The sequence below is a fragment of the Vanellus vanellus genome (genome assembly GCF_965231255.1).
Source record: "Vanellus vanellus genome assembly, chromosome: 19".
Taxonomy (NCBI): domain Eukaryota; kingdom Metazoa; phylum Chordata; class Aves; order Charadriiformes; family Charadriidae; genus Vanellus; species Vanellus vanellus.
The window spans coordinates 6598397-6625041 of record NC_138924.1 but is presented as its reverse complement, the minus strand read 5'-3'; the positions used below and the strand labels follow the sequence as shown (position 1 = coordinate 6625041).

At 54.9% G+C, this 26645-nt stretch overlaps 1 protein-coding gene across 1 annotated transcript in view; it reads right to left on the bottom strand.

Annotated features, from left to right (window-relative positions):
* Window positions 1-25189, bottom strand: part of LRRC75A (leucine rich repeat containing 75A) — a gene marked incomplete at its 5' end in the record, with an annotated part of 90589 nt that extends 65400 nt beyond the window's left edge. Inside the window, one exon of the mRNA XM_082492916.1 lies at window positions 24926-25189. Coding sequence (XP_082349042.1) covers window positions 24926-25189 — 264 coding nt within the window. The remainder of the gene's footprint in view (window positions 1-24925) is intronic.
* Window positions 25190-26645: the final 1456 nt, after the last annotated feature.

Below are 26645 nucleotides of genomic sequence, written 5' to 3'. Positions count from 1 at the left end.
TAGCCAACTCCACCCAGAGCCCACCACGTTACGTGGCTAAAATCCAAAGAAAAAGGTTAATGCATCAACCCGGCAAGACGCCCGCCCTATTAACTCTGCTCTTGCTGCTGGAACTCCCATTAACAACTCCGCGGTGAAGCATTAAAAGGCAATATGACAAATTTAATCAAACATCTGCCATTTCTTTCCTGGTGTGTCTGCTCAAGGGGCTTGCTGGAGCAACCCAGCTGCTGACTGGAGCATCCGAACCACAGGTCAGAAGCAGAATTTCAATTTATCATTCTTTTTGCTCTGTGACTGGTGCCTTCGACTATTAAAGGCAGTAGGGGTCGCACAGGGGCTCCTGCCCCAGCACGGGGCAGCGGCCGATCCCCAGGACGAAGGCTACGCGCCTCTCCCCCTTCCCACCCCAAATGCAAAAATAATACTTATTCTCCCTCGCAGAAGTGCCCGAGATCTCTGTCAGAAAATGGACTCACAGGACAGGATGCGTCTCATCTCCTGTCAGGTGAGGATCCAGGCTTGTCACCTAAGCTCAGCCTACTGTCAAGTCATATGAAGATGGTGATTCATCCAGTTCTAAGGCAGCTGGGCTGAGTCAGGCTCTGGATGTGGCTGTCTCTACCAGTTATCCGTCAAGAAAAGCCCTTCTAATTAGCTTATGCTAGACATTTAATGTTTAGGCGACTGGAGCAGGAAAATCCCACTCGTACTGGTCTGACCTTTGTTTTCCACCACAGCAAGCGCGGAGCTCTGCGTGGCTTTCATACCCACTCTTCCAGCCAAAGAACAGCCCCATCTGTTTTGCAGCTGATCATCCACCAACACCACTTACGTTTTTAAGTCTTGCTTTAGGCCCCCACTGTTTTGTTGGAGGTAACTGGGAGCTCAAACAGCTCCTGTCCTTGGAAGGTGACAGCAGATGCCTTATGGGCACGGAAGAATTTTATTTGTGCATGCAGATATTCTACCACGTTGTGTTCACGTGTGCTAAATACACACACACACACATCTTTATAATAAGTATTTATGGGAACAACAGCAACAAAAAGGCAGAAGTGAGATCCTTGCGGGAAAGGGGAAGAGGTTTCCAAACAGAAGATGACATTGTCAGATGGGGAGGAATCGCTCGTCTTCATAATTTCCACTGCCTGTTAGAGACCGCCTCGGTGTCTGGGCACACAGTAAGTGAACGATTCCTGATACAAGAGCAGCATTTACAATCACGCGCCTTTCCCTGTTTGAAATTACAGACCACTCTCCCCACACACTCTACAATTGATGAGAGTTCTTGGAGCAACACCGAGTCTACGAGCGCTTTGCGCAATCTGCTCCTTATCCCCCACCTGCACATACTGCATTTCATTAACAGTAACGAGCCAAACACCCTCGCTTTACACATCCCTGCAAAGATCTCCGCTAAGGGATACGGTAAGAAGAAAGTCCAAAAATCTTGACTCAGATGGCTCAACATTAATAATGAGTCAAACAGGCAACGAGGCTTGAGCTGTCTGTCCATCCTTCCCCATCCTGGTAACTCTGTGGGTCAGCCAGTCTCATTAAACTGTGGGAAAAGGACAAAAGTCTCAAAGGTAGTTAAGGCCCTGTAGATTTGGGGAACCAGAAGGAAGAGACCCCAGTGAGGAAGAACCAGGATTTGGCTGCGGTGCACCCTGCGTGGCAGCAGATGGATGGACAGGAGGACAGATGGTCTGCAGCTGGACCAGATGGTCCACAGCTGCTGTCAGGGTGGCCCAGCTGGGACCTCGAGGAGGACACTGGAAGCAGCTGGGTTTTCCCCGGAGCTGATGTGATGGACAACCAAGATAAGCCTGCAAGAAATCCAGCCTCACCTGGTCCTGCACTGGGGACCGCCCCCTTTTCTAAACAGAAAAGTTGAAAGAAGAGAAGTCCCCACCTCTCGCTGCTGCCTTCTCTAATCCAGCCACTTTCTCCAAGTTGCCCTCACTTCACAGATTAACGCAACACGGCATGAGCTGCCTGGCCCTGGCATTAATTCTGTCGAACCAGCCTCCGGTTAGCGGGAAAGCAGGATTTATGGCCTTGGCCCACTTGAGCCCCATCTCCTGTTTCCAGCAGCTGCCACCATGAGAGATTTCAGGAGGAGGTCAGCACGGGTCTCCTTCTGATGTACAAGGGTGCAATCCTGCCTGCCAGGAGAAAAGCCCTCTCTGAGCACCGTGTAATCAGCTGCTGCCAAGAGAAGGAGATCCCAACACCGCCAAGTACAGAAGGAATTGCAAATCTTGGTTGAAAAGTCACGTTTGCTTTTCTACCCGTTCAAAATGCTGCGTTCTGATGATCTCCCTTCCTCTCCTCAGCCCGGAGAGCTGTTGCAAACCAGCGATGGGAAAAGAAACTTGATAATTTCAGGGGATCAATCCGGCCTGCGTTAGCAGCGCCGCAGTGGGGATTACCCACACCTACCTGATACGGGGGGTTTGTTTGGGCGTACAGCTCTGCCAAGCAGCGAGCACGCAGCCAGCCATGTGAGCCACCGGGAAACACCCCCACAACATCCCCAAGCACCGAAATTCCCAGGCATGTCACGCCGAACCTGCACCGTCGATAATGACGTTACCGTAGCACCGGGAAGCCTCCTGGACCCCCCCCAGCGCCCAAAAGAAATCAATCCGTTACTGCACGTACAATAAGAGCTTGCAATCCAATAACTGCTATCTAAAACCTGGTTTCACTTCCAAGCCCTGGGTTGATTATTATTGCATTAGCTACGGAGGGACGTATTGTTACCGCTCAATGAATGCTAAGCTCTACTTCAAAGGGACTGAGTTTTGGCGGTGGAAGACTATACAAATGCTTCGACAATTGCTTTGGGATCCTTCAAAGCAGATAGGTGCCAGAATAAAACCTAAGATCTTATTGATACGAGCGTTAGTAAAAGTAAGCGTCAATGATTCCTCAACACAGCTCTTTTCCAGAGTAGGTTATTCAAGAGAAGCAATTTGAGACGTCTTTGAGAGAGAGAAATATTCAATTAACTCTTTAAGCCGGCTGCCATGGAACAATGTGAATGTTACAAAGAGATCATCTAAATGAACAAATTGTAGCTGACTCCAATAAAAACATTTCAAGCCTTTTTTTGGTGCCATTTATGCCACTGCAGAAGCCTGGGCGAGAGGACAGCCGGGACAGAAACGGATTTGGATAGATAGCGGCAAGGGAAGAGCCAGACACTGCAACGTACACCACTGGCACTACCCTACGCACACCAAATACGTCTCCAATGCGCTGCCGCGCTCTTGGGCTGCCCGTCGGTACCTCCGGAAAGCAACCCCACACCCGAATCAGAAGGTGAAATGTTTTGCCATAGCCAAAACCATGCCCTGGCAGGCAAGGCAATGGGTACGATCCTCTTCTGCCTTAGCCTGAGCACCCTGTCCTCTACCTGTCGCTGCAAGAAGACCTATATTAAAAATTTTGCACCGTAAAACCTTAGAGGGAAGAAGGGACAGGTAGATTTTAGCTCAAAGCAAGAGATGAGAAAATAGGGTTGAACTTGACATTGAAATAAAATCTCTCTGCTCCTTTTCTGCATTAAGGCTTATCCTGAGTTAACAACAGCCCATTCCACACTAAGGATGAAGTCTCTACTCTTGGTACCTTCTCAACAGTTAAAAGAGGCTTCCAGCAAAGGAGGAAAACAAACAAATCCCACAGCACCGAACTCATTTTCTTACTTAAGACAGAGCAACGGGAATGGAATAAAAATAAAGGTTTCCACAGCTTCTAAGGGCTGGCCAAGACGACCAGCATCACACAAGTAATTAACATGGACAACATGAATTTCAATTCTTTCATTTGCAAATCCAGCATCACAGTTAATCTCAAGCATGGACAAAGTCCATTAATAAAGCAGATTCATGTAATGGGATTCAAAGCAATGGCAAATCAATACATAACACACTTGTATGCTAGAATAATCTATGCTTCGCATAATAATCACGGTAACTGTAATGCTGTGCATTTATATGGAGACATATTCAAGACCAGCCCAGGCCACCTAATGAGCTTGGCGGGCTCTGCTTCTACCTGCAGTGGGATGCAGCCGGCACCGGGAATGAACAGCCGCCGAAGAACCACCCGGCAAGGAAAACAGATAAACCTGTGCACGACAGCAGTTGCGGCAGGGAGAAGCAATCAGGGAGGATGCTATTTAACAGAGAGGGCTGGCACTCCGAACTTCACCTGAAAAAAGGGAAAAGGATCTATTATGTGCCATTGTGTTCTTGTGATTATGACAAAAAAAGGCTTTCATCGCCGAACGGAGATGTACACCCATGGTTACCATCCAACGTGTTCCCAAAAGCCACGTGAGGGGCAGGGGTTAGCGGAGCGGGGCAGGGAAAGGACAAACTCGTCAGCAATCCCGTTTCACGAATTAGACGTGGACCTGGTGGCTCGTTTCTCTCCAGACACCGACAGCAGGCAGGTCAGAAGCGGTTTCATTAAACACCCACCACGCGCACTTTTGCACAAAGATACCTGCCGCACCGAGGCAGTGAGCTATCCCCCTAATTACGGGACGACAACAGACACGCTCCGAAACCAGCATCCTCCACCCAGCTCCGGCCTGGGGAAAAGTAGAGGAATCGCCCACTTCTCCGATTAGCTCCCAATCAAGCCTGTGAAATGCCTTTTCCGCAGGAGCTGTGCCCAAAAGCATGCGATGCCAAGGGGATAGGCAGCACGCGAGCTGAGGCAGCGTCCAGCAAGGCAGGGCATGGCTGTCCAGCTGAAGCCCCAAAGGACGCCTGGCACCAACATCCGCAGGCAGTGAGGGTTTCCCACCGGCAGTGCTTTGCCTGCGATGCTCTGACCACCGCCGAGCGCCACATCTGCGTAAAAAGATCCTGCAGAGGTGTCAGAGCTGACTCCAAATAGAGAGATACAGCAGGAGGGAGGGAGAGCTGCTACCCGCTCTGTCCCCACCTCTTCCTTCTGCTTCCAGGCTGGTTATTAAGTGGCTTTCCCATTTTTTCCCAGGGGAAGATGATGATCAAAGACCCCCTAAGTCTCACAAATGATGGAGTTATTCTGGTTTTGGGGAGGTCCTCCCGACCCCCTTCGTTACGAGCGGCAGGAGCCAGGGTTCTCCGTGCTAGCTGCTCAACTGCTGCACCAGCTGGGGCAGATAATTTCTCTTTTCTTCAGCTTCCCCAGCAGCAAGACGGAGGAGAAAACAATGGAAAACTGAGCAGACCTAGCGTGGCGCGAAGGTGCCTGAAGACGCAGGCAGCATCCTCCCGCATCCCAAAAAGCCCGGTCCCCAGCCCCGGGGCAGCGTGAGCTTATTGAGTTAATCCTCATAACCGCGCTGCTTCGTCCCCCCAGGGCGAGAGGAGAGAGGGAACTGGAAGTATTTCTTACACCGCTGAGCAGCCGCGAGGGAGGAGGCACTGCGTCACCTTCTCCCGCGCAGCTCTACCCAACAGCCGCCAAGTGCCTCGCGCTCAGCAGCTTTTCAAGGTGTGAGTGGAGATGTTTTCCCTTAAAATCCCTCCTCGAGCCCCTCCGGTCTTGCCCTGGGCACTTGGCAGAGCCCTCCCCTCCAGGAGGTGTTTGCCCCGGGAGCTCATCAGCCGCTGGTGGGACCTTTCCTCTGTCCTCCGCTGCAGGCTCAGACGCACCTGCCCGAGACACACCGATCCCGGCTCCTCTCCTCTTTCCTTTAACCACTGCCCTTCTCGCCGTCTTTGATGCCTCGAAGCCCCTGTGGGCTTTGCAGAGAGTCTCGCCCTGAACAAACGGGAGAAACGGAGTCTGTGCAAGCGAAACCCACACCCCCAGACTCCCACTCCGCTGCCTTCTGCCTTTAACACCCGCGTTCGCAAACACCGTGAGTTGGGAGGCCACGGTTCCGCTCTCCTCCTCCTCCTCCTCCTTCAGGATATCTTATCTCATGCTTGCCAAGTCAGAAAACCACTTAAATACCTGATTAACTATAAGCACATGTTTAAGTCCCACTGAAACCAGAGGGCTTTGATTAGCAGAGCACTTCACGCAGGTTTTTCGCTAAGCAAAACTCCTCCACGGCCCTCTCCACCCCGCTCCCCTCACGGCAGCACAGGGTACAACTTGAGCAGCAGTGGCCGGGACGCACCGCGGCCATCAGCTGGTCAGAGCGAAACGCAGCTTAAGAGATGGGCAGAAGAGCATTTAGCGCAAAAGCAGGCAAGGAGACCCCAGGAGACACAGGCCGTTTGCAGGCTGGGCTGCTCCCACAAGCGCTCTGCCCTGCACAAAAACTCGCCAGCAACCGATTCCAGTAAGCGCTATTAAGATCCTCCTCTTGGTTTCACCACACATCCCCGCAGAAGGGTTTGAGGGCGGTGGCTGCGAGGGACGCGACAGATTAACCCACACGTGGCCGGACACCACCACCACCACCACCACCCCCCCCCCCCCAGCACCGGGCCGAGAAGAAAAATTCATCCCGGGGTTCATTCGTGGTGATGAAGGGACGCAGAAAATAAACTGCCTCTCTGCTGCGCTCCGCGCCCTCGCCAAGGGGGAAGAGGTGCTCTCCCGCACCCCCAAACCCACCGCAGCGCCCCGAAGGCGGGGAGATGGGGGGGGGGGGGGGCGGTGGGGAGAGGCAAGGGCGTCCCCTCCCGCCCTCCCGCTCAGAACGGCAGCGGTACATCTTGTTCAGCAATAAGATGTGTCAAAGTCCCTCCCCTGGTTAAAAACGAGAGCATTTCTGCTTTGTTTGACAGTCAGGGCCATTAAGCCGCCCTTGTTGATATTTCATTTCCCAGCGAAGACGCCGGCAGCGTGCGCCAAGTGAACTCGGGATGACCCAGACAGAAAACATACCTTTGCCCAGGAAGCTTCTACGAAGGGAATTCAGCACGTGATGGATTTGTGGCGGTGCAACGCCCGGCAGATGATAGCGCGCAACCAGCCCACGCTCGTGCGCGACAATAACCACACCTCGAGCTCACTTTGCAGGAGACGGCTTCACCGAAAACCTGCTGCTTCCGCTGCTGAGTCACGGCAGAGCCCCCGCACTTCGGGCTGATGCAATGCAGATTTCAGGCCGGGCTTTCACTTCCCGTAGCTCCCAACCTGATTAGGGCTTTCCTTCCACCAGTGGCTTCTACCCAACCTCCACTGTTGGGGTCCCAGACGAGGACCGAAAGGACCACCAGTCAGTCCCAGTGACAAGGCAGGAGGCAGCTCTTGAAGAGGTTTACACCGGAGACCGCCGTTCCTATGTCAGCTCCTATTCTGTTTTCCCACCCGCGGGAGCACGGCGGAGCTCCGCACCCCGGCACTGCGGGTAACAGCCTGGACTCGTGCCGTGGGTTCTCACAAGTTTAGCACTGTCAGAGAGGCCAAGACACAAGAAGAAAGTGGTGCCGACAATGAGCTGTGGCTCACGGTGCTCCACTGAGCTGCACTGAATGAGATCCGCAGCGCCCCGCACACCACCGTGCCTCCTCCGCCTCCTCCTGGGGCTGATTCGCACCTCCCAAACACCCCGGCTCCACACAAATGCATTCCCTCAGGAGGAAGGTAGAGCCTTTGCACCAGCAAAGAGTCACTGTTTGCACAGAACAGGCACCGATGACTCAACCATTAGATATCCAGTCTGGAACCAGCCAAAGCAGGAGTTTCCGCAGAGGGATGGAGGTGCTCCACAGGCTCCAGGGCTTTCCTGGAAGGACAAAGGGATGAAAGGACATCTGGTGCTTCACTCTGTGATTTTTGGCACTGGTTTTCTTTCAGATAGAAGAGCCTGCGCTTCCAACAAAGATGCTGACGTAAACCTCCACGGGGTGGTTCTGGGATGAAGGCTTGTGGCACCCAACACGTCAGCTGGTCAGGGCAACCCTCAGGTCCTTCATCTTAACACTCTGCAGTCTTCATCCACAGAGAAGCAAAGCAGTATTTCAGTTAACAAGTTGCCTACCCAGCCTTCCCCCCTGCCTTGTCCCAACCTGGTAAAACCCCTAAAACCACACTGAACTGGACTCGACTGTTGACGTCTCCTTGAAGTGGATGGGCGCTAAGCAGAAGTGTTTATTTCAAGCACATCTTTCCAAGCTTTCTCTGGGCCTAGATAAACCCTTCAGCTGCATCTCCTGAACCGGAGCAGCCATCCCAGCTCCACAGGGATGATTAGTTGCCCAAGACCTGTAGCCTGCACATCCAGCACAGGTCACCTGATGGGCCGGCTCTTGTCACCTCCAGCCCCTCAAGGTCCAAGCTGTCAGCTGCACAACAACAACTCCAGGCGCAACGTTGAAGAAACCACATCCTCTACCATGGTGATCCAGCACAAGCATGGGCTGATCTCTCCCTTCAGCACACAGCTGGCAAGTCAGCTCAGCCCCTCTGCCCCATCCCTAATGGCTTTAGGTTGATATCAGTAGATGCTGTTGGCTTTTCCTTCGTTTACCCTACTGCAGATCCTTCCTCCTCCGTCAGTTCCCCTCATCCTTTTGAATTTCCCCCCCCAAAGCTGGCTGTTGACCCCCAACACTGCTGCCCACACCAGTCGGGTCCAACACACACCACCTCCGGGGCAGGTGTCCCCATGGCTCACGGTGGGTTTTGCTTGTTCACTACAAGGACCCAGTTTCTGGAGTGCTTTTTGCACTTGGGAAACTTGCCTATGAGTTCTGCTCATGTAGCCTGCAAGGACAGCCAAAACCTCCCCTTACGCAAACCTTGAAGGAACACCAGCAAAACACCCGGCGAGAAAAGCCTCTGTCTCCGTGCCCTGGGCTATTTCCCTATTTCCTTACAACGTGACACCACCCCAGGAAGCATCTCCATCCCCAGCCAGAAGCAGAGGCCTGAAATGCCGGCGGTAACACAGTACCCTGCTAATCCCTCCTCCTTCTCCTCGGGTGGTTGAGCCTTCCTGGGAAAACTAAACTCGACCCTGTGAAATGCTATGGCCAAAGAATATTTCCACAGGTGTTAGAACAAAGCCTTTGGCTTGAAACTCTCACCGCGGATCCGGTGTTACAAGCCAGGAACATTCGTTTTCCAACTTCAAAATAGCCAACACTAATATTTTTGACCACCAGTTTCTCCTGAAGTTAACAGCAGAGAACGAAGAGCCCTAGAAGCCTTCAGGACGCGGGACCAACTTCTGGATATTGTTTTCCAGACACACCGGCAGGGCTGAACAATCGCTGAAACTTGCTGCAAGACGACGAGCTGAGCAAGAGCAAAGCCACGATGAGCTCATTGCGCAGCCCCGTCTGCCGGCAAGCCGAGCTTTCCCTTCCCTGCTCCGGTCCCACTGAGACATCCACAACCCTGGGCTGAAATTCCTCAATTGGCCATGAAACAGCTGATTTCAGTATCAAGACAGCGCTGAGACGTGACTAACACAGTCATCGGGCCGGTTTCCAAGTGTAGAAGCAACTGGCCCATGGTGAACCAGACACCTACAGCCTCACGCACGAGGGGTGTGGGTAAACCACGGCATTTGCAGTGGGCTGGGGTGGCATTTAACACACAGTAACACCAAAGGAGTCTTGGGACCTTCTCCCCCTCCTCCCCCCGCCCAGGAAACACCAGAGAATCACGCTTGAAGGAAAGACTCCTTTTGCAAGACATTAAACAAGAAGAAAAAAGAAAAAAAACCTTCTCTCTCTCTGAAGATGCCACAGGCTCATCCAGAATCACCACCGACAAGTAAGTAGGTTGGAAAAACCTACTTCTGAGGGCTGGCAGGCTGACAAGCAGACTTAATGTGTGTTGCCGCTTTCCTTTTTTACCTCGTCTTCCCCGACATGCCTGCTCAGAAAGAGATAAGGAGCAGCCGCCCTCAACCCTCCTCGTGGCTCTGCCACCTCCGGACACCGCCGTCCCTGTTCTTGGGACTTTCCCCGCTCTAGCGGACACTCCCCTTCCACTATCCCAGGGGGACGCTCAGCCTTTCTGCCCCTCTGCGAAGCGAGTAGGACAGACGGATCCCCCCGTTACGCGGGTTTTGGAGGGGTGATGAAGGCAAAGACTGCGAGGTGCCCAGCAAGAGAGGAGCCGTGAGAGCCCCTCCGCCCGCTCCCCAGGGGCGATACACCTTTCCTCTTCCCCCGTTAGCACTCGGCCCTCGCAGAGCCTTTTGGCCAAGCTGACCAAACCTGTCCCTTTTGGTTTGCCGAGGGCTTTCTCCCGACCTCTGCTCGGGGCTGAGCACAGCCCACCAGCCTCAGGCAGTGAGGCCGCGTCTCTCCCCACACGCCACGGTCTTGCTGCAACCTGCTGCCGCTGCTCGCTCCCCCCAGATCGCCGCCTCGGTTCCACATTTAGCTGCCGTAATGGTAAAAGCCGGGTCAGGCCAAAAAAAAAAAAAATAAAGCGTGCCTCCTCCTCTGCGTTGCACAAACACGCACGGCAGAAGCTCGTAACCCCCAGGTCCTACTCCAGAACCCGACCACAATCCCAACTTTTCTTTCTCCCAACTCTCTCTTTTGCTTTGTGCGGCTCCGTCTGGAGAGAGTTTCGTTCCCTTTAATTAGCAGCAAAGCCTGGAGCACCCGAGCTGCAAATCAGCCCTGCGGCATCCTGCCGGCTTGGGGAGATGAAGAATCCGGAGACGGAGCTTGGTCAGCGCTGGGTCCCACCGAGACTTTACACGTGGTGCTCAGCAGCAGGATGTCATTCTCACCCTTCCGCAATCAACAGAGGCAGCACTGTGAAATGACCTAAACCTGCAGGAACGGCACGTTGGGCACACCAGGACAGGGATTATTTCTGGCTTCCATATTTTTGCTCCGGCATGGTCTCCTCTGAAGGGAGAGCACATCAGCAAACACGAGTCCTTCTAGAAAATACAGTTGATTTACAAGATGCGGCAATGCTAAAAGAGAATTTTTAAAGAATGGCTCGCAGGAGAGGAGTTTAGCTTATTTATTTTCTTTGTGTTGGTGGAGAATAGCAGCTGATGGGCAAGAGATGAAAGCACTCCAAGCAGAGACTCCTTACCACATTTCAGGGAGTTAATCTCATCAGAGAACTGCTTTACATCTGTTTGAACAGGGATGGAGCGGTTGACCGAAGCCAAACCTCGGGCTGGTGCAGACGGGCTGATCCCGTCACCCGCACCGTGCCAAATTCTCCACCTTTCTTCTCAGGGCAGCAACAGGGTGGGAAAGAAAACGCAGGGAAGACCAAGCAGACCCAAGCCGTGCATGGAGAACATGCAGGAGCTCAGAAAGAGCTAAGAGCGAGCACCAATGCTGTTTCTTTTTCGCAGTTCAGCCTACCCACCGAACGACCAGTGCCATGTACTGGAAAGTCAACTCATGGTACAGTTACAGCAGTCGGTCCCCGTGCGAGAGCAGGGACCCGCTGTGCTGGATGCTGCACACGCACAAAGTCCCACATTGCTTATGACACAATCAAGGGGTTGTTTATAGGGATGCATGCGCCCTAAAAGCCAGGACAACCCAGAGCCCTAGCAGCTCTCGGAGCTGCTGACACCCTCGTCCTAAAGCCACGAGGCAAGAGAGAAGGCATGCCCCTTCTGGCATTCACCCCTGTAAAGGACTGGATTTTTATACTCAAAAAGGAGATGTCAGAAAGCAGATGTTGTGCTCGTAGAGTTCAAAGACACCTTTTCCCCCCGCTTAAGCCAAATCACTGAAATAACTCAGTTGCATACTTAAAGCATGCTTGCGCTAGCAAGTCCCAGGGAGAAGCTCCACCTAACGCGAGTCCCCGCGCACCCCGATGGATGGGGGTCCAGACTACACTCCCACTTTACACACGGGGAAACTGAGGCACAAAGGAACCTACCAAACAGAGAATCCTCAGCAGCATCGGCCGGGGCTATGACCACCCTGCTACGACCAGCAGCGGCCGCAGCACATTCGACACACCGCCGTCTCTCGTTTTGGGCAGAAATAAGGTTTTCACCTATGTCTACCAAGCGCTCACTTGGGTCGGGGTCTTCCCCAAGCCCGTTGCAACACGGACATCGCAGCCCCGCCGCAAGGGATGCTGCGGAGACGTGGAAGGAGCCTGTTTGCATCACCCACGCTGGGGATGCGCAGTGTTTTTAAGGGCCCTTAGGTACGTGGTTATGAGCGACACTTCTCATCCGAAGAGAGGATGAAAAGCACAGCCCCGCGCTCAGCGGCGGGGAGGGCGGGCAGCAGGCACCGCTCCATACCTGCAATAAACGGGGCTGCGCTGAACGCTCTTAATCCCCCTCCAAAGCTATCAAGCTCTTAATTCCGCCCCCCTCTCCCCCCCCCCCTTCCCCCAAAGCTATCAAGCGCAGCCCGCTGTCGGGACCGGCTGTATAAATCTCAGCCCTCCGCCCCGCTCGCCAGGCAGGCAGTCTCTAATTCCCATCGTACAGCCTGACAGGTTGGTAATAGCGCACATCATAATATATTGATTTTTCTCTGCTGGACGAGAGGCTGCCAGGTGGCCCGAGGAAGGGAATTGCCCAGATGAGGGTTTCCTCTCAAAACAGCCGCAGAAAAATGGGATGCTGGTTGGGAAGGTAATGGATGAGTCCATCAGCCGGGGCAAATTAATTCCACTTTTCGCAGGGTGTTTCAAAAGCCTCCCATTTTCTCTCCCCCCTCCCCCCCCAAGACTCAATCTGCACTGCGATTTACACCACGGGGAACTGGGAACCTTGCCCCGGGCTCGCAGGAATATATAATTGAAGGAAAACCAGTAGGTTTGGGGGGGGGTATGGAAGAAATGAAGTATTTTCGCATGTTTTATCCTGTGCTTGTGTGTTTTTATTTCCAGCATAAGATTTCTAACCATTAGGGAGAGCGGAGGCTATTCTGGGTTGGGATCTGGTATTTGGCTCAGAGGAAAGAAGCTCAGAAAGTAAAATCTTTCTTGAAGACTTACATAGTAACTTCCCCCTCTGGCACCAGGGAATTTGGATGCTCCTCTGAGGATCCACCTTGGCAGGTGCCTCCAAACTGGGGGTAAGCGAGACATGGCAGCTACAGGGGCGGGATCCTCCCAGATCGCTCAGTCTCTTCTGAGAAGGTGCTGGAGCGAGTGCAGAGGAGGACAACGAAGCTGGTGGAGGGCCTAGCAGACAAATCCTATGAAGAGCGGTTGAAGGAGCTGGGACTGTTTAGTATGAGGAGGAGGAGGCTGAGGGGAGACCTCATCACTCTCTACAGCTATTTGAAAGGACACTGTAGAGAGGTTGGTGCTGGTCTCTTCTCACAGGTAATTAATGACAGAACAAGAGGGAATGGCTTCAAGCTCCAACAGGGTAGGTTTAGACTGAACATCAGGAAAGAATTTTTCACAGAAAGGGTGGTCGGGCATTGGAATAGACTGCCCAGGGAGGTGGTTGAGTCCCCATCCCTGGATGTGTCTAAGAGACGTTTAGATGTAGTGTTGGGGGATATGGTGTAGGGGAGAACTTTGCAGAGTAGGGTAGATGGATCCCAAGGGTCTCTTCCAATATAGATAATTCTATGATTCTATGAGAAACCCAAAGGTAAAGGCATCTGGCTCGGCAAAGAGATTAGTAAGTGGCCAACTAAGGAAGAGTTAAGGAACGGGTTGCACGAGGATTCAATTCAATGACATTAAAATTCAATTAATACCGCTGTTTAAAGCGGCTTTAAACATTACACACATTTACTTTAAACCACTCATTTCGAGCAAGCAATTTAAGGTGATGCCAACCTACGGTCACGTTTTAATATTCAACAGCTCGCGTTAGCCCAGGCAAGCAGGACCCGCCGGCCGCCAAAGTTTGAAGGAAAGCCACCGACGAAAAAACAACCAGAAAAGACTGAAGCACAAACACACAGCTTTTGGGGGAGCCTGGCGCTCTCACAAGGACACAGAAAACATCTTCGTTTCCATTAACTCACCCAGTCCCGCTAAACACCTCACTGCAACAAAGCCAACGAACAAATCGGGGCTTTGTTGGAGAAACGCACTTTTTGTAATCTGCAAGTAAAACTGCAACCCGAGAGGCCAAGATCCCTAATTATGGTGACCAGAAGTGTAATTCATTACGTACAATTAAGACGCTAGCTAATGAATCAACTAGTTTTAAACGTGGTTTGAGACGTTTACTTTGTCTGCCCTACGTATCCAGCATATTTTGAGTTTATTAACCCATCAAACAACATGAAAATATTAGTTTTCTGCATTTTAAACTCTTATTTTCATCTCCATGTAACTTGAGTCAGAAATACAAAAAAAAAAAAAAAAAAAAAAAATCATGTAAACCCCAAAATCACCGTTTCCCACCAGAATAAAAACATACACAATTCATCACCCGGCCAAACAGCTGCCTAAATAAACGCCCCCAGATACTTCCTTTTCTGAGCAAGGAGCCTAGTGTATCTGATTACACCAAGCAGAAGCAGCTTTTTACAACCAAACAGGAAAACATCCTCTTTCTTAGAGAATGACCAAAGAAAAAAATAAAAAATCCTACCCACAAAAAAAAAAAAAAAAAAAAAAGACTGCTTAAATCAAGATTCCCTCCGTGCTGATTTTGGCTGCGGTCGCCGCCACGGATGTCGGTCATTCACACTCGCATCCCAAATTGCTTCACACTTTCCATCGTCACCCAGGAAGCCCACAGCAGCCATCAGGAGCGAGATTTCCCCCCAAATCCCCTCCTCTTCCAATCCTGGAGTGAGGAGAGCTGTGTCCAAATAGATGGGATATGTGGAAACACATGAAGGAACGCCAGAATGAATGAGAGCTTCCTTAGCTCTGCCTCCGTGCCACCATGGGTCAACGGGGACCTTCGGAGAAGGGGACCATCAAGGATGGGCTGTTTGGAGGGGTTTGACTCCTGCTTCCGCAGAGATCTGTGCTTCGCCATCCTGATTTCCGTCAGCTCAGGCTGGACCGGGGCCCGGGGCTTATTCAACACGAGCGAAACCCACGGCAGACGCTGGGGCAGGTGCAAATGCATCCCTCGCGCGCGGGAGTTGGAGCTCTGCCCCAATGTGCTCTTTTACCTTTCGGGGTTTGCACCCCTCAGGTCCAACCTGAAGCTCTCGCCTCCACACTCCCCATCTCACGGGAACCCAAACCTCCCGCTTTCCACCTCCCGCTGGAGGTGCGGGGGCCCCCAAACCACGGTCAGAGAGATGGTACCAGCCCCCACCGCAAGCACCGTGCTCCGGCGGACCGGCTCTGAACGGGGAGGGAGGTGTCCCAGCAGAAACCCTCGGCACATCTCCGGCTGAAACAACCATTTCCCACCGTAGACTGCAAAAGGCTGAGGGCACGTCTGCTCTCCTTCCTCAGCAGCTTTTGCTTTCCCCTGCTGGGATTTAATTGTTGCGCCAAAAAGATCCGCCTGGCCTCAGGGAGGACGGGGGCGAAGGAAGAGCTCTGCAGAATAAGATGGTAATTAATTGCTCGCCGGCTCCCAGCCATCCCCCGAGTGGGCTCAGTTTAAGCATCCCCAGAGACAGAAGAAGAATCAAACTCCGGGAGCGTTTCCCAGGGTGGTACCCGGCCGCGGCACCGGGGGCTCCCGGGCACAGCTTTGCTTATAGCCCCTTCGGCCTCGCAAACATGAGGAATCTTTGGACAAAGCAGACTCCCGCCTGCGAGAGATGAAGATATGAGAGCCATTAAAGGCGCTATTGTTGTTACTTTTAATATAATGCTTTCCAAGCTCATCACGTAGTGATGGGACGAGGGGGAATGGCTTCAAACTGGGAGAGGGGAGATTTAGATGAGATGTGAGGAAGAAATTTTTCACTCTGAGGGCGGTGAGCCCCTGGCGCAGGGTGCCCCGAGAAGCTGTGGCTGCCCCATCCCTGGAGGTGCTCAAGGCCAGGTTGGACGGGGCTTGGAGCACCCTGGGCTGGGGGGAGGTGGCCCTGCCCGGGGCAGGGGGGTGGGACTGGATGGTCTCCAAGGTCCCTTCCAACCTAAACCATTCTATGATGATTCTATGCTTCGGAGGGGGAGGAAGCATCCCCCCGGCTGGGTGAGGGCAGGGGCCAGCGCTTGCCCCGTCCCCCCCAGCTTGGCCGAGCTGCTCTGCAACCCACAGCCCACGCTGATGGCTCACCTTTTCTAACCGGGCATACTTTTGCTTTCCCAGCTAGCACTCATCTTCTCATTTCCTGAGGCTAAACGTAAAAGCAAGGAGCTGGGAAACCCAGCACACGCTTCCCCATCCTCCGAAGAAACACGCACACCCGCCATCGGCGCTTGAGGGTCCTGCTGGGAGCGCAGCCTGGTTGGTTGGGCTCTGCTTTAATTAACCAACGTTCCTTTCAACTCAATTACAGTTAGAAGTTTAGGGACGGTGCCTCAGAAATAATCTCTTGTGCAAGACGTGAATGCAATCCCCTGCCCCGGCACAGCCACAGACGTTGCAAAACCTCGGAGGGACGGGCAGGCGGAGCGGGGCGGCAGCGGAGCAGCCCTGGAAACGCTGCTGCTACTTCTCAGAAACCAGCCTGAAAGGCAAAGGGGACGTTTAAAGGACTGAAAGCAGCAGGCGGCAGCCCAATCCACCGCCCCTGGACAGCAGACCTCGAGGAAACCCTCTCCACGGGCCAAGGGGGATGCGCAGGCTCTTGGAACCCGCGCAAAACCCAGAAACGTCTCATAAAGAAATTCCTCCGCTGATACCAAACCTGAGTCCTGCTCTGTAACAGAAAGAGAGCCAGACCTTTAGGAAGATGTAATATAAAGAGGCCCTAAGGAACCAGCTACCCATTGAGACACCCAAAGGCAGGAGGAAGGAGACATCTCCCATCGGCTCCAGCGCGTCTGAGGCTCTCCCTTGAGCTGGCGGTGCTCAAACCCTCGCGCAACGAAAGCGTCGCTGCCTTTGAAAGACATAAAGTCTGAAAGGTAAAGAGGCCTTGAAAAGATCTGAGAAAAGCAGAAAGCTCGAAGCAGCTCCTGCTCGCAAAGCAGCACGGTCAGAGCCAGGAGTAATTGGAGCTAAAACCTTCTGCTTGGGGAGGAATGGAAAGGATAATTTCCTTTTTGCTTTCAGAGGCAAGATTAAATTTACCATTCGCTGATCTTTTCTCCAAAATTCGGAGGAGGAAGAGGCTGAGATACACAAAAGACAGAAAGGGAATTATGCATTAAATCACATTAGGCTTTTGGCTGGGACCTGCGGAAGAAGTTAAATGCTAAAACAATCCTAGATCTCTTTGTACGAGAATGAAATTAATATTAATATATAACCATCTCCCTTACCTGAGAGGAGGCCGTGGTCTCTACTCCCCCCCCCCCAACACACAGAATAGTATTATTGATGTAAAACTATCAAGAAGCTACAATATATTGAATTTCAAGCGCATCCTGTATCCCTCCCCCCCCTGCCCCCTCCCCGAGACCCCCGGCACACCATCGCCGCGCAGGTCCCAGTGCTGGGATCTGCCGGGAGGTCTCTCCCCGCACAGCCCTCACACCCACGCGCTGGCAAGAGAGAGAAGGCATCCTCAGACGCGGGGGGGTTACAGTTTGAAGCAAGATAAAAAGGAAAAGGGGGGAAAAAAAAAAATAAATAAAAAAGGTGCATGCCAGCCTGTCTGAGGGCTGGAGCCCAGAGCTGCCTGTGCTTCACATCGGATGTGGAAGCAGCAGCTGCCTGGGGAGGGGGGAAGACACATTCCAGCTATTCTATGAACAGATAAACTGTTGAATAGGGGCTGCCTTGCCAACTGCAACCATTAACCTCTCCCAGCTCAAGATTTCTGGCTCCGGAGGGGCACAGGGAGAACCTCCTCCTCCCTTCGGGAGCAGCAGACAGCCCAGCCCAGCCCAGCCCGGTGGAAGCCAGCCCAGCCTAACCCAGCCCGGCTCGGCGGGTCCAGAGGAAAGAACCCAACGTCTGACCCACCAGTTTCATCCCTGACCCTTTCAGAGGAGGCAGCCCCGCGCTGCATCACCTCCTGAGCCATGGCGCGCGTGGGAGCCACCACCTCCCCGGGGCACGCAGCGCTCCCGGCCGGCAGCTGGGATGGGGGAAAGGCTGAGCCTTGGCAAAGCGGCCACGGAGGGAGCCAGTGCAGGAGAGACGCTTCTCAGATGCGAGGAGATCTCCCCCCTGCTCAGGCTCCCTCACCGCCGAGCAGGGCCTGCGCGGGTGCATCGAGTGTGTTGCATCACTGCAGCCACTAGCAACGCTGATTCCTTACACGTCGGATTCCCCGATCCCAGCGGGGACATCCCTGCTAGAAGAGAAAACCCGCTGTGCTCCGTGCCAGCGGCAAGGTGAGCATCACTGCCGCGCGGGGGGCTCCAGGGACCGAGCCCACGCTGCCAAGCACGTACCGCCTCTGCCCTCCCCAGCGCTGCCTGGCCTCCCCCTCCCTCCCTGCATCTCGGCATCCCCCAAAGACACGTTTTCCTTAGGAGGAGCAGCGGCAGCAGCCACTTTCCAGGGGGTTAATTAAAACCAGGCTGCTCTGATGCCAAGCAGACACTGGGATGCATCCACCTGTGCATCCCACGGGGGAAGGAAAAAGAGCAGAAGGAGCCAGGATGGGATGCAAGCGGAGAAAGGACGCTGCAGTAGGGCAGCCGGCATCAGGGCAGGGTTAGGGAGCACGGCCAGGAGAGCAGAGACCCCGTCTGGGGCAGAAAACGCCCCACGTTGCCAAACACGGTCATTTGCTGTTGCCGCCACCAACAGCCTAAGGGTTAAAAATAACCGTGGGGACCGCTGGCGGTTTCATCAGCAACCCAAAGGAAACAAGTGCTAATCCCAAAGCCGCCCCACCAGGTTGCCCAACTTCCACCGTGCGGTGCCCGGCGCTGCAGGCAGAGCGAGCCCCCGCTCCCCGGGGAGCAAACCCCATCATCCCTGTGCTCCCGCCGGCAGCTCACAGGCTGCGGGGAGCCGAGAAACCCCATCCCCTCCAACCCCTCATCTGCTCTTCGCGGTCAGGAGGAGGAACCAGGCATTCGCTCGCGTGGCAGAAACGATGCCAAAGGTCCTCCTGCATCCCAGGGGCCACCGGAGGGTCTCCACGGGGGCGATGCCCCACGGCTGGTGGGTGCAGGGCGAAGAGCAAGCGCCGAGCGGCACAGTGTAGCCACGAGGCACCCGCGGGCTGCGGCCAAGCTGCATCGTCTCAACCAGAGGGCAGCGCTCCCCGAGGTCTGCTCGAGATGTCAATACGCACATCAAATCGCATGGCTGAGGAGGAACGTTGAAGCAGTTTCGGCATCGGCAGGGGTGAAGCACGTGCTTCGAGGCCGGAGCAAACCCCCAGGGCCGGCATCCTTCGGGGAGAAAAGTTTGAATCTGAGAGAGGGCGGCACTGAAAGACATCCCCTTCATCCCGCTGAGCTGTCAGAGCCGCCACAGTCATCTCAAACTCACCCGACAACACATCCACCTCCCTGGGGATCTACTACGCAACAGCATCTCTGTCTCTTAAGAGCAGTTTGGGTAAATCAGTAACCCTGACAGCACTCCTGACCCACAGCGCGTACCCTGAAGGTGCACATTGTGTAACACAAAGCGCACCACGCAGATCAGGAGCTTTTACCGAGCGCGCAAAGTTACAACAAGGGGCCAAAACCATCTTCATGGGTGCCTGCTTTTCCAACCCAGCCGGGTGTAACGCTGCCCAGCCGGTTTGACCTCAGGTAAACCTTCTCCTGCCCATCTCAGCATCTCCGGGCACCCACCAGACGCTGGAGCCGACTGCCCTGGTGGGTTTGCGAACATCTGTATTTCTCTCTTTGAGAGCTCCAGAAGCAGTGCTTACCCTCCCCGGGAAGGTTGCCGGCCTGTCGATGTCTCATTGCTCCCTCACGGGCCGGCCCAGCCCTCGGCCGGGGCTCACTGCCCCCCCAGCCCTGCGCCAAACTCCCCCCGCAGCTCCCGCCTCCCCTGAAAGCACAAAATCCCGAGCGCTGGGGGAACCGGGGGAAGAAAACAAGGGCAGGTGTGATATAAATCACAGGGACAACTGGGATAAACAGCCCTCCCTCTACATCAGCTGCCATTTAATGCGCTTACCAACGTTAATTAAGCAGAAGAATTGCCCCTCATAATTGCTTTTTCATTTCATCACGTAGCCCTTTGCTCCGGTGTAGTGGGGAGAAGGCCACAGGTGCCCAAAGTGAACTGTCTCTATATTACCCATATTAAAATTAATATTTTTTAAACAGTTCCCCCCTGGCCAAGCCCCCTCTTACGATGAAGATAGTCATCATTTAATTAACAAAGCATCCCTGCGCCACGCAGTCCCCACGGCACCAGGCAGCTGCTCCGAAGTAGAAGGCATTTAATCACCGACCCAGCGGGACAGACGTCGGGACACGTCGTGCCTTACTCCCCCCCACCCCGGGGCTGCAAAACCCAAGGGGCGGCTTTTGGACACCTGCCCCCACGGCAGGGATGTATTTGGGGGACAGAGCCCAGGCTGCCCGCCGCTGCCTGCCCGGCTCGGTGGCCACCAGAGCACGTTTGCCCCCCCAGCCCCTTGCAAATCGGACTTATCGTGGTTTCTTTGCCCATTTGGGACCCCGACCCCTCTCCCCTGCCCTCCGCCCCCTGCCCCCACGAGCCTGGCCCAAGCAGAGAAGCCACCTTAGAAGTCGTGAAGCTTTGCTGCCCTTTGGACCTCGCCATTTGGCTTCTGGCCATCTTCAGCGCCCGGAGGCTTTATTACGATACTTTGCCCTCCCTCCCTCTCCCACCCCTTTTTTTTTTTGTTGTTGTTAATTCCTGGAACTTTCGTACACCTCCTGCCCCGGGCAGGTGATACACAGAGGCAGTGGATGCCGCCTCCTCCTCCTCCTCCTCCTCCTCCTCCTCCTCCTCTCTCCCACCAGCTCAGCACGGCCGGAGCAGCAGCGGCAGCAGCAACAGCCCAGCAAAAACTCCAAGTCGAGCCATAACCAATGGCAAATTCTTCGAGTGAAACGTAATGTGCTGGGAAGCGCCTCACCATTTCACTTGGGAAAAACGATCCGTTTGGCAGCGGAGAGGAAGAAAACATGCTTTGTTTTACAAATCCTCTCCCCAGCAGGAGAGACACTCCCAGAATTTAATATACTGACAGCGCTTGGCCGCTTTAACCACTGAAACTCAAGACTGCGTCAATAAAAAAAAAAAAAAAAAAAAAGTGATGCACTATGTAATATTAAAGCCTATTCTATTCTGCAACTGGTGGTAGGGGGCACAGCAATTCATCAGCACAGAGGAGCCGCAATTCTCCCACCGGTGACGGCCGGCAGGGTCGGGGTAAGGGTCCCAGGCTTCTCCAAGTGCTGGACACCCTCAATTAATTCAGTTTTCTCCAAGAAGGGTGAGGCCCTACAGCAGCTCCTTGCGGGAAAGCAGAGAAGATGCCAACAGGTAAATCTGGGAAGTCGCTTTTAGAGCGGAGAAACTGGATTCAAAGTCATTCAGCACAGGAATCGCTTCCATGAAAGGCAACCGGCTCCATCCAGGTGACCAGCAGGCTTCTTGCAACCCCAAACTCCGGCCTCACTAAAACATGGAGTACTTCACTGTATTTCCACTTCTCCTCCAATGCGTTTAACTGCCCAAACCACCCCCCCCCGCAGCGCTGGCGAGGACAGCTTACGGGAAAACACCCCTCATCCAAAGAGGGCAGCGGACGGCGCTTTTTTGGGAGGAGATTTTAACTTTGCAGCGTGGGGTTTGAGCTCCAGGCGGCTGACGGCGTTACCGGGGCGGAAGGAAAGAGCAACCGGTATTCTCTAGCTAAGGAACCTGTCTTTTAAATCAGGTGGGCTGTGCCAAAGGAGCGCGTACCCTTTCCACCGGCCGCCGCCAGCTCCCGCCCGCAGCAATAACAGCGGTGTTATTTTGCGGGCAGGCAGCGGGATCGAATCGCCTCCGCGCTGGAGACCGCTGCCGACCTCTCCAACGAGCGGCCTCGAAGCAAATAAGGCCGTCTGCCCTTCGCGGTTTTTACCTTTTTAAACCAAAAGAAGCCCGCGTCAGTACCTTAGCGCTTTTATCGTTGTTTGCGACCTCCAAGCATTCTTGGAAGCGCTGATTAATCCTCACCGGAGCCTGTGAAGAAAACAGCATCGCTCCCGTTTCAGCGGAGGGGTAAATTCGGCGGAATGCAAAAGGCCACGCTGGACGTTGGTGGCAGCGTGGACCTGTCCGTGCTCTGGCACAACTTTTAAAATGCGGTTTTGCTGCCCTACCCTTTGGCCGATTATCAAACACAGCTTTTGGGGGGGGGGGGCCTGGCAGGAGAGAGGAGAAAACCCCAAACCTCGTCTGGCAGGGGGTGGGTCGGGCAGGGCGTTACGTCAAGGAAAGGTGGTCAGCCCTAGGTTTGGCAACGTGCTCGTCCCGCTTAAAAAAAAAAAAAAAAAAAAAAAAAAAAAGGACGGAGCACTTCCAAACCGTGGGGATGCTGTCACCTACCCCCTTGCGCGCACGCTGGGCTGACTTCAGAACTTGAAGTCAGTGGAAAGGCTCCCAGCGACCTAAATAGCTGCGATTTAAATAAATAAATAAATAAATACAAAGACCAAACAAAGCTGAGAGCTGGGCACCAGGTCCCTAGGTTCAAAACCCCCAGTTTCGCAGCATCAGCGTCATCGCACGTTCTGTTTAGCAACTGCCCGCACCAACCAACACCACAGCCCCTCTGTGGTTCATACCATATTAATAGCTCATGAGAAGAGGTCTCTGCCCCACTGCGCTCACCCATCCCTCCTCCTCTGCAGGGGGAAGCTCATCCTTCCCCCCAAATCTGCATTTTCAGGCTGGGAGGCGGCAGGAGCTCAGCTCTCGAAGGCTCCCGCTGCCTCACAGCCCCAGCTGAGCATCCCTTGCAGCCACCGATGCACCCCCAAAAGTCAGCCCGTGGAAAACCACCATTTGTTCATTGGGGCATCCCACATTCGTTACCCAGAGGCGAGGAATAATACCGCCTCATTAAAAATGTGCTTTGAGTCTATTATAGTATCTAGGACAAAGTGTTCCCTATTTTGACACTCTAAGATATATTTTATCAGAGCAAGCTCTTCAGAAACACTCACTCACAAAGACTTATCTGACTGTAACAGGTTCCTCGCTTCCCCCAGCATTTTAAAATTAATTTCTAGTTGGTTCCCCCCCCCCCCCCCCCCCTTAGTCAGATGATGGGATGTCCCCACGGTCAGATTTGTCACTGGGGCAGCCGCTGTGACAGGTCCCAGCTCCCTCACACCCTGCACGGCCAACCCGCGGGGAGGGAGATGACGGTCCAGAGCATTGCTGAGAAAAACCAGTATCTGAAGCCAGGGAGAACTTGGGAGCGACTCACGGTACTTCACAGGCACCAAGATTTTTTTTTTTTTTGGGGGGGTGGGGGGGGTGTTGATATAAACACCTTCTAAAATTAGCACTCGCCTTTCTGCCAGCTCCAATGGGCTGCCGGCACGACGATAGGGCTTTGGCGGGGCTGAGAGGGTGCAACATTTTGGCACGGATCTGCTGCCCAACTCACGGCCACTTCTGCCCCAGGCGGGGTTTTCCTGGCCACGTGTTTGACCCACCGCGGCCGCACAGATCCTGCACGGAGAGGTCATTGTCCCAAAGAGTCGTACCCCTGACTCCCAGAGAGGGGGCACGTTCATCTCGGAAAAAGCATCGTATCTCAAGGTTGAGGGTAAATCATGAGAGCTTTCTGTGAAGGACCACAAACACATATGAAACTGTTCGGATTTCTCAGCTGGAATGCTCCAAAGATAGTCCTGAGTCACGTAAAGGGGACAGGCAGAGCGACCCTGGCTGATGGGGTGAATGGAAGCGTGCCCCTCGGGGGGGGAGCGAAGGGGTCAGGGACATGCCCCGACCAACACATCCACTTGCTAAGAAGCTAACAGGACCAGAAATTGGGGGGGGGGGGGAATGCAAAACAACATCAAGAAGAAAACCGCAAGGCTCTGGACCAGCTGTTTTCACACGGACAGACTGACACGGAGCAGATCTACGGGGCAAGAAAGCAGCTCCCAATACCCAGCAAAGATCTGAGCAACTTTTCCCCAGGTGGTAGAACTGGTTACACCAAACAGCTGGGTGCCCAGCAGGCTCCTTGGGAGGCAAAAAAAAAAAAAAAAAAAAAAAATCAAGCTTGAAGACAGGGCTGTTTTCAGTTTGCATGGAAAACTTGCCGGTTTTTAAAGCCCCGTGTACCCCAGAGCCTTGAAAATACCCAGCGCTTGGGTCTTTTTATCACCATCTATCAGTAGAAAAGGTTAAATGCTAATTTGCTGGATACAGAGCACTGCTCCTCGGCTGCCTTTCTGTTTGCTCACAGCAACTTTCCGTAGTGTTGCTTCTCCGCTAATGCCCAGCTCAAACAGAATTTCAAGGGGAAAGGTCTCGGGCTCCGTACAATTAATTCCTCGTTCTCGCACAGCGTCTCGCATGTTCATTGCTACGAGCCCCAGTCAACGCTACCAAAACTCCACCGAGAGATCATGTGTCAAAAAGAAAAAGATAAAAAGCAAAGCTGCCGACTGTTGGTATTTCTGAGCCGGGAAAGCCGATTCTCAAAAGCTGCTAGCTCAAATTGCCTCAGCGCTTTTACAGAGCTGCTTTAAACACCAAACTTTTTGAAAGTTGAGTGGGCACCTCCTTGAGTGGGCTGCGCATTACTGCAAAGCCCAGAGCTATCAGCGCAAGCGATGGAGGGGAAGGAGAATAACGCACCCGGCAGGGTTCCTCGCTGCAGACAATGCAAACCACCTCCCCGAGGTTATTTTCCCCATCTCCAACACCATGACCACCCCGCAGCTCCTCAGCCGCTTCCCCAAAATTCCGCCACGACCTGCAGAAACGGAGCGTGCCCCCCTCTTTGCTAGCAACCTTTCGAAACCGGGATGGTGTTTTGCTCCTAGATTGCCTTTTCCCCCCCACCGCAAAGCAGGCACCCACCCACATCCCCCCCCCCAGGAGAAACCTGCCCATCCTCACCTGCCGCAGGTGCCTCAGCAGCTCCGTGGCCTCCTCCTGCTTCCCCTGCTTCACCAGCCCCAGCATGTCCTGGATTATGCAGATGCGCCGGTGGTAAGGGGGCAAGCTGCTCCCACCACCCTTCCCAAACTTCTCGCCGGACTTCACCACGAGGGAGGCGAGGAAGTCCCCCCTTTCCCTGGGGGGGACTTTCTTGCGGTGATGGGCCGGGGGGCTCTCGCCGGCGTTGCCCGGCTGGCAGCCCTTGGTCTGCTTGGTGCCCATGGTGCGTGGCCCCGCTTCCCGCAGCCCTAGGGCTGCATGCAAGGGGGGGGGGGGACGGGGACGGACGACTGGAAGCCACGTAGAGGGGGTCACAAGGGGGCTGGGGGGGTGCGCAAGGGGATGCACAAAGGGGTGGGGGAGATGCACAAGGGGTTCGGGGGATGCACAAAGGGATGCACAAGGGGTTGGGGGGTGGGGGGATGCACGAAGGGTTCAGGGGGTGCACAAGGAGCTCAGGGGGTGCAGGATGGGGCTGGGCGCCCCCCGGGAGCTTAGCAGGGGGGCCGGTACCCGGCGGCGGGGCTGCTCCGCTCCGGTCGGCGGAGGAGAAACCGGCTGCGCCCGGCGGAGAGGAACCGCGCCGCGGCCCCGCCGCCCCCCTCCATCGCTGCGGGGAGACGAGAAACCGGGATGCGAGAAGCTCCTTCTGCCGCTCCCGGCTCCGCTCCCGGTCCCGGCTCCGGCGGAGCGATGAGAGCGGCAGTGCTCAGCGCTGCAAAGCGGCGGCGGCTCCGCGAAGCCCCCCCCGAGCCCCCCCCCTCCCCTACACCTCCTCCTCCCGGCGCCGAGAGGGGGGTCCCCCGGGGAAGAGGCGGCCACCACTTTGGGGGGGGTGGCGGGGGGCAAACTGTTGCTCGGCGGGGGCTGCCCGGGGGAGCGGAGCGGAGCGGCGCGGCGCGGCTCGCCCCGGCGGTGGGGTGCATGCAACGGGGAGAGGCGGGGGAGGGCCGGGGGCGGGCACCGTGCACCGAGGCAGGGCTTGCGGAGGAAGCTGGAGCCGGACGGGGCTCTTCCTTCCTCCGTCGCCTTCCTCCTCCTCTTCGCCCCGCAGGGTTGGGGATTGCACCGGGGGGGGGGGGAGAAGGGGGGGCTCGTACCGGAGGGGTTGCACCGGGCTTGTGTAGGAGGGGGGATTGCACCGGGGGGAGGGAGGGAGCGGGGCTCGGCTGTGGGCAGCCCCCGGGGAGACGGCGTGGGGCATCCCCGCTGGTGGTTCCCGGGGAGGAGCACGGAGGGGTTTCCCGCTGTATTCTCACCCCAAGGGACCTCCAGGGACTTGGCCGTGCCTGTCCCCCGCAGGGCTGTGCTGTGCCCCGGGCTGGTCCCCGCACGCAGCCCTGCCTGGCCCCTCGGGTGCCCCCCTCAGCCCATCCCCGGGGTGAAGCACCGCAGCGGGCGGGGGGATCCCGCGGGACCCCCAGGTCCGGCTCTGGCTGCGGTGCCACACCGAACCGTGGCCGCTCCCGCACCTCCTGGCCTCCTCCCTCACCTTCGTCCTTGTCCGCAGCCACTCCTGTGCCCAGCTGGAAGTCCCCGCTTGTGCCCTGCCACCCCCTGTCCCAGCCAGAGCCCCCTCTGCCACCCCCACTCAGTGCTCACAACCGCCCCTCACGCGCGCTGCTCCTTCCCGCAGCTCCCCATCCGATGTTCAATCCCTCCTTATCTTCCAGGCGCT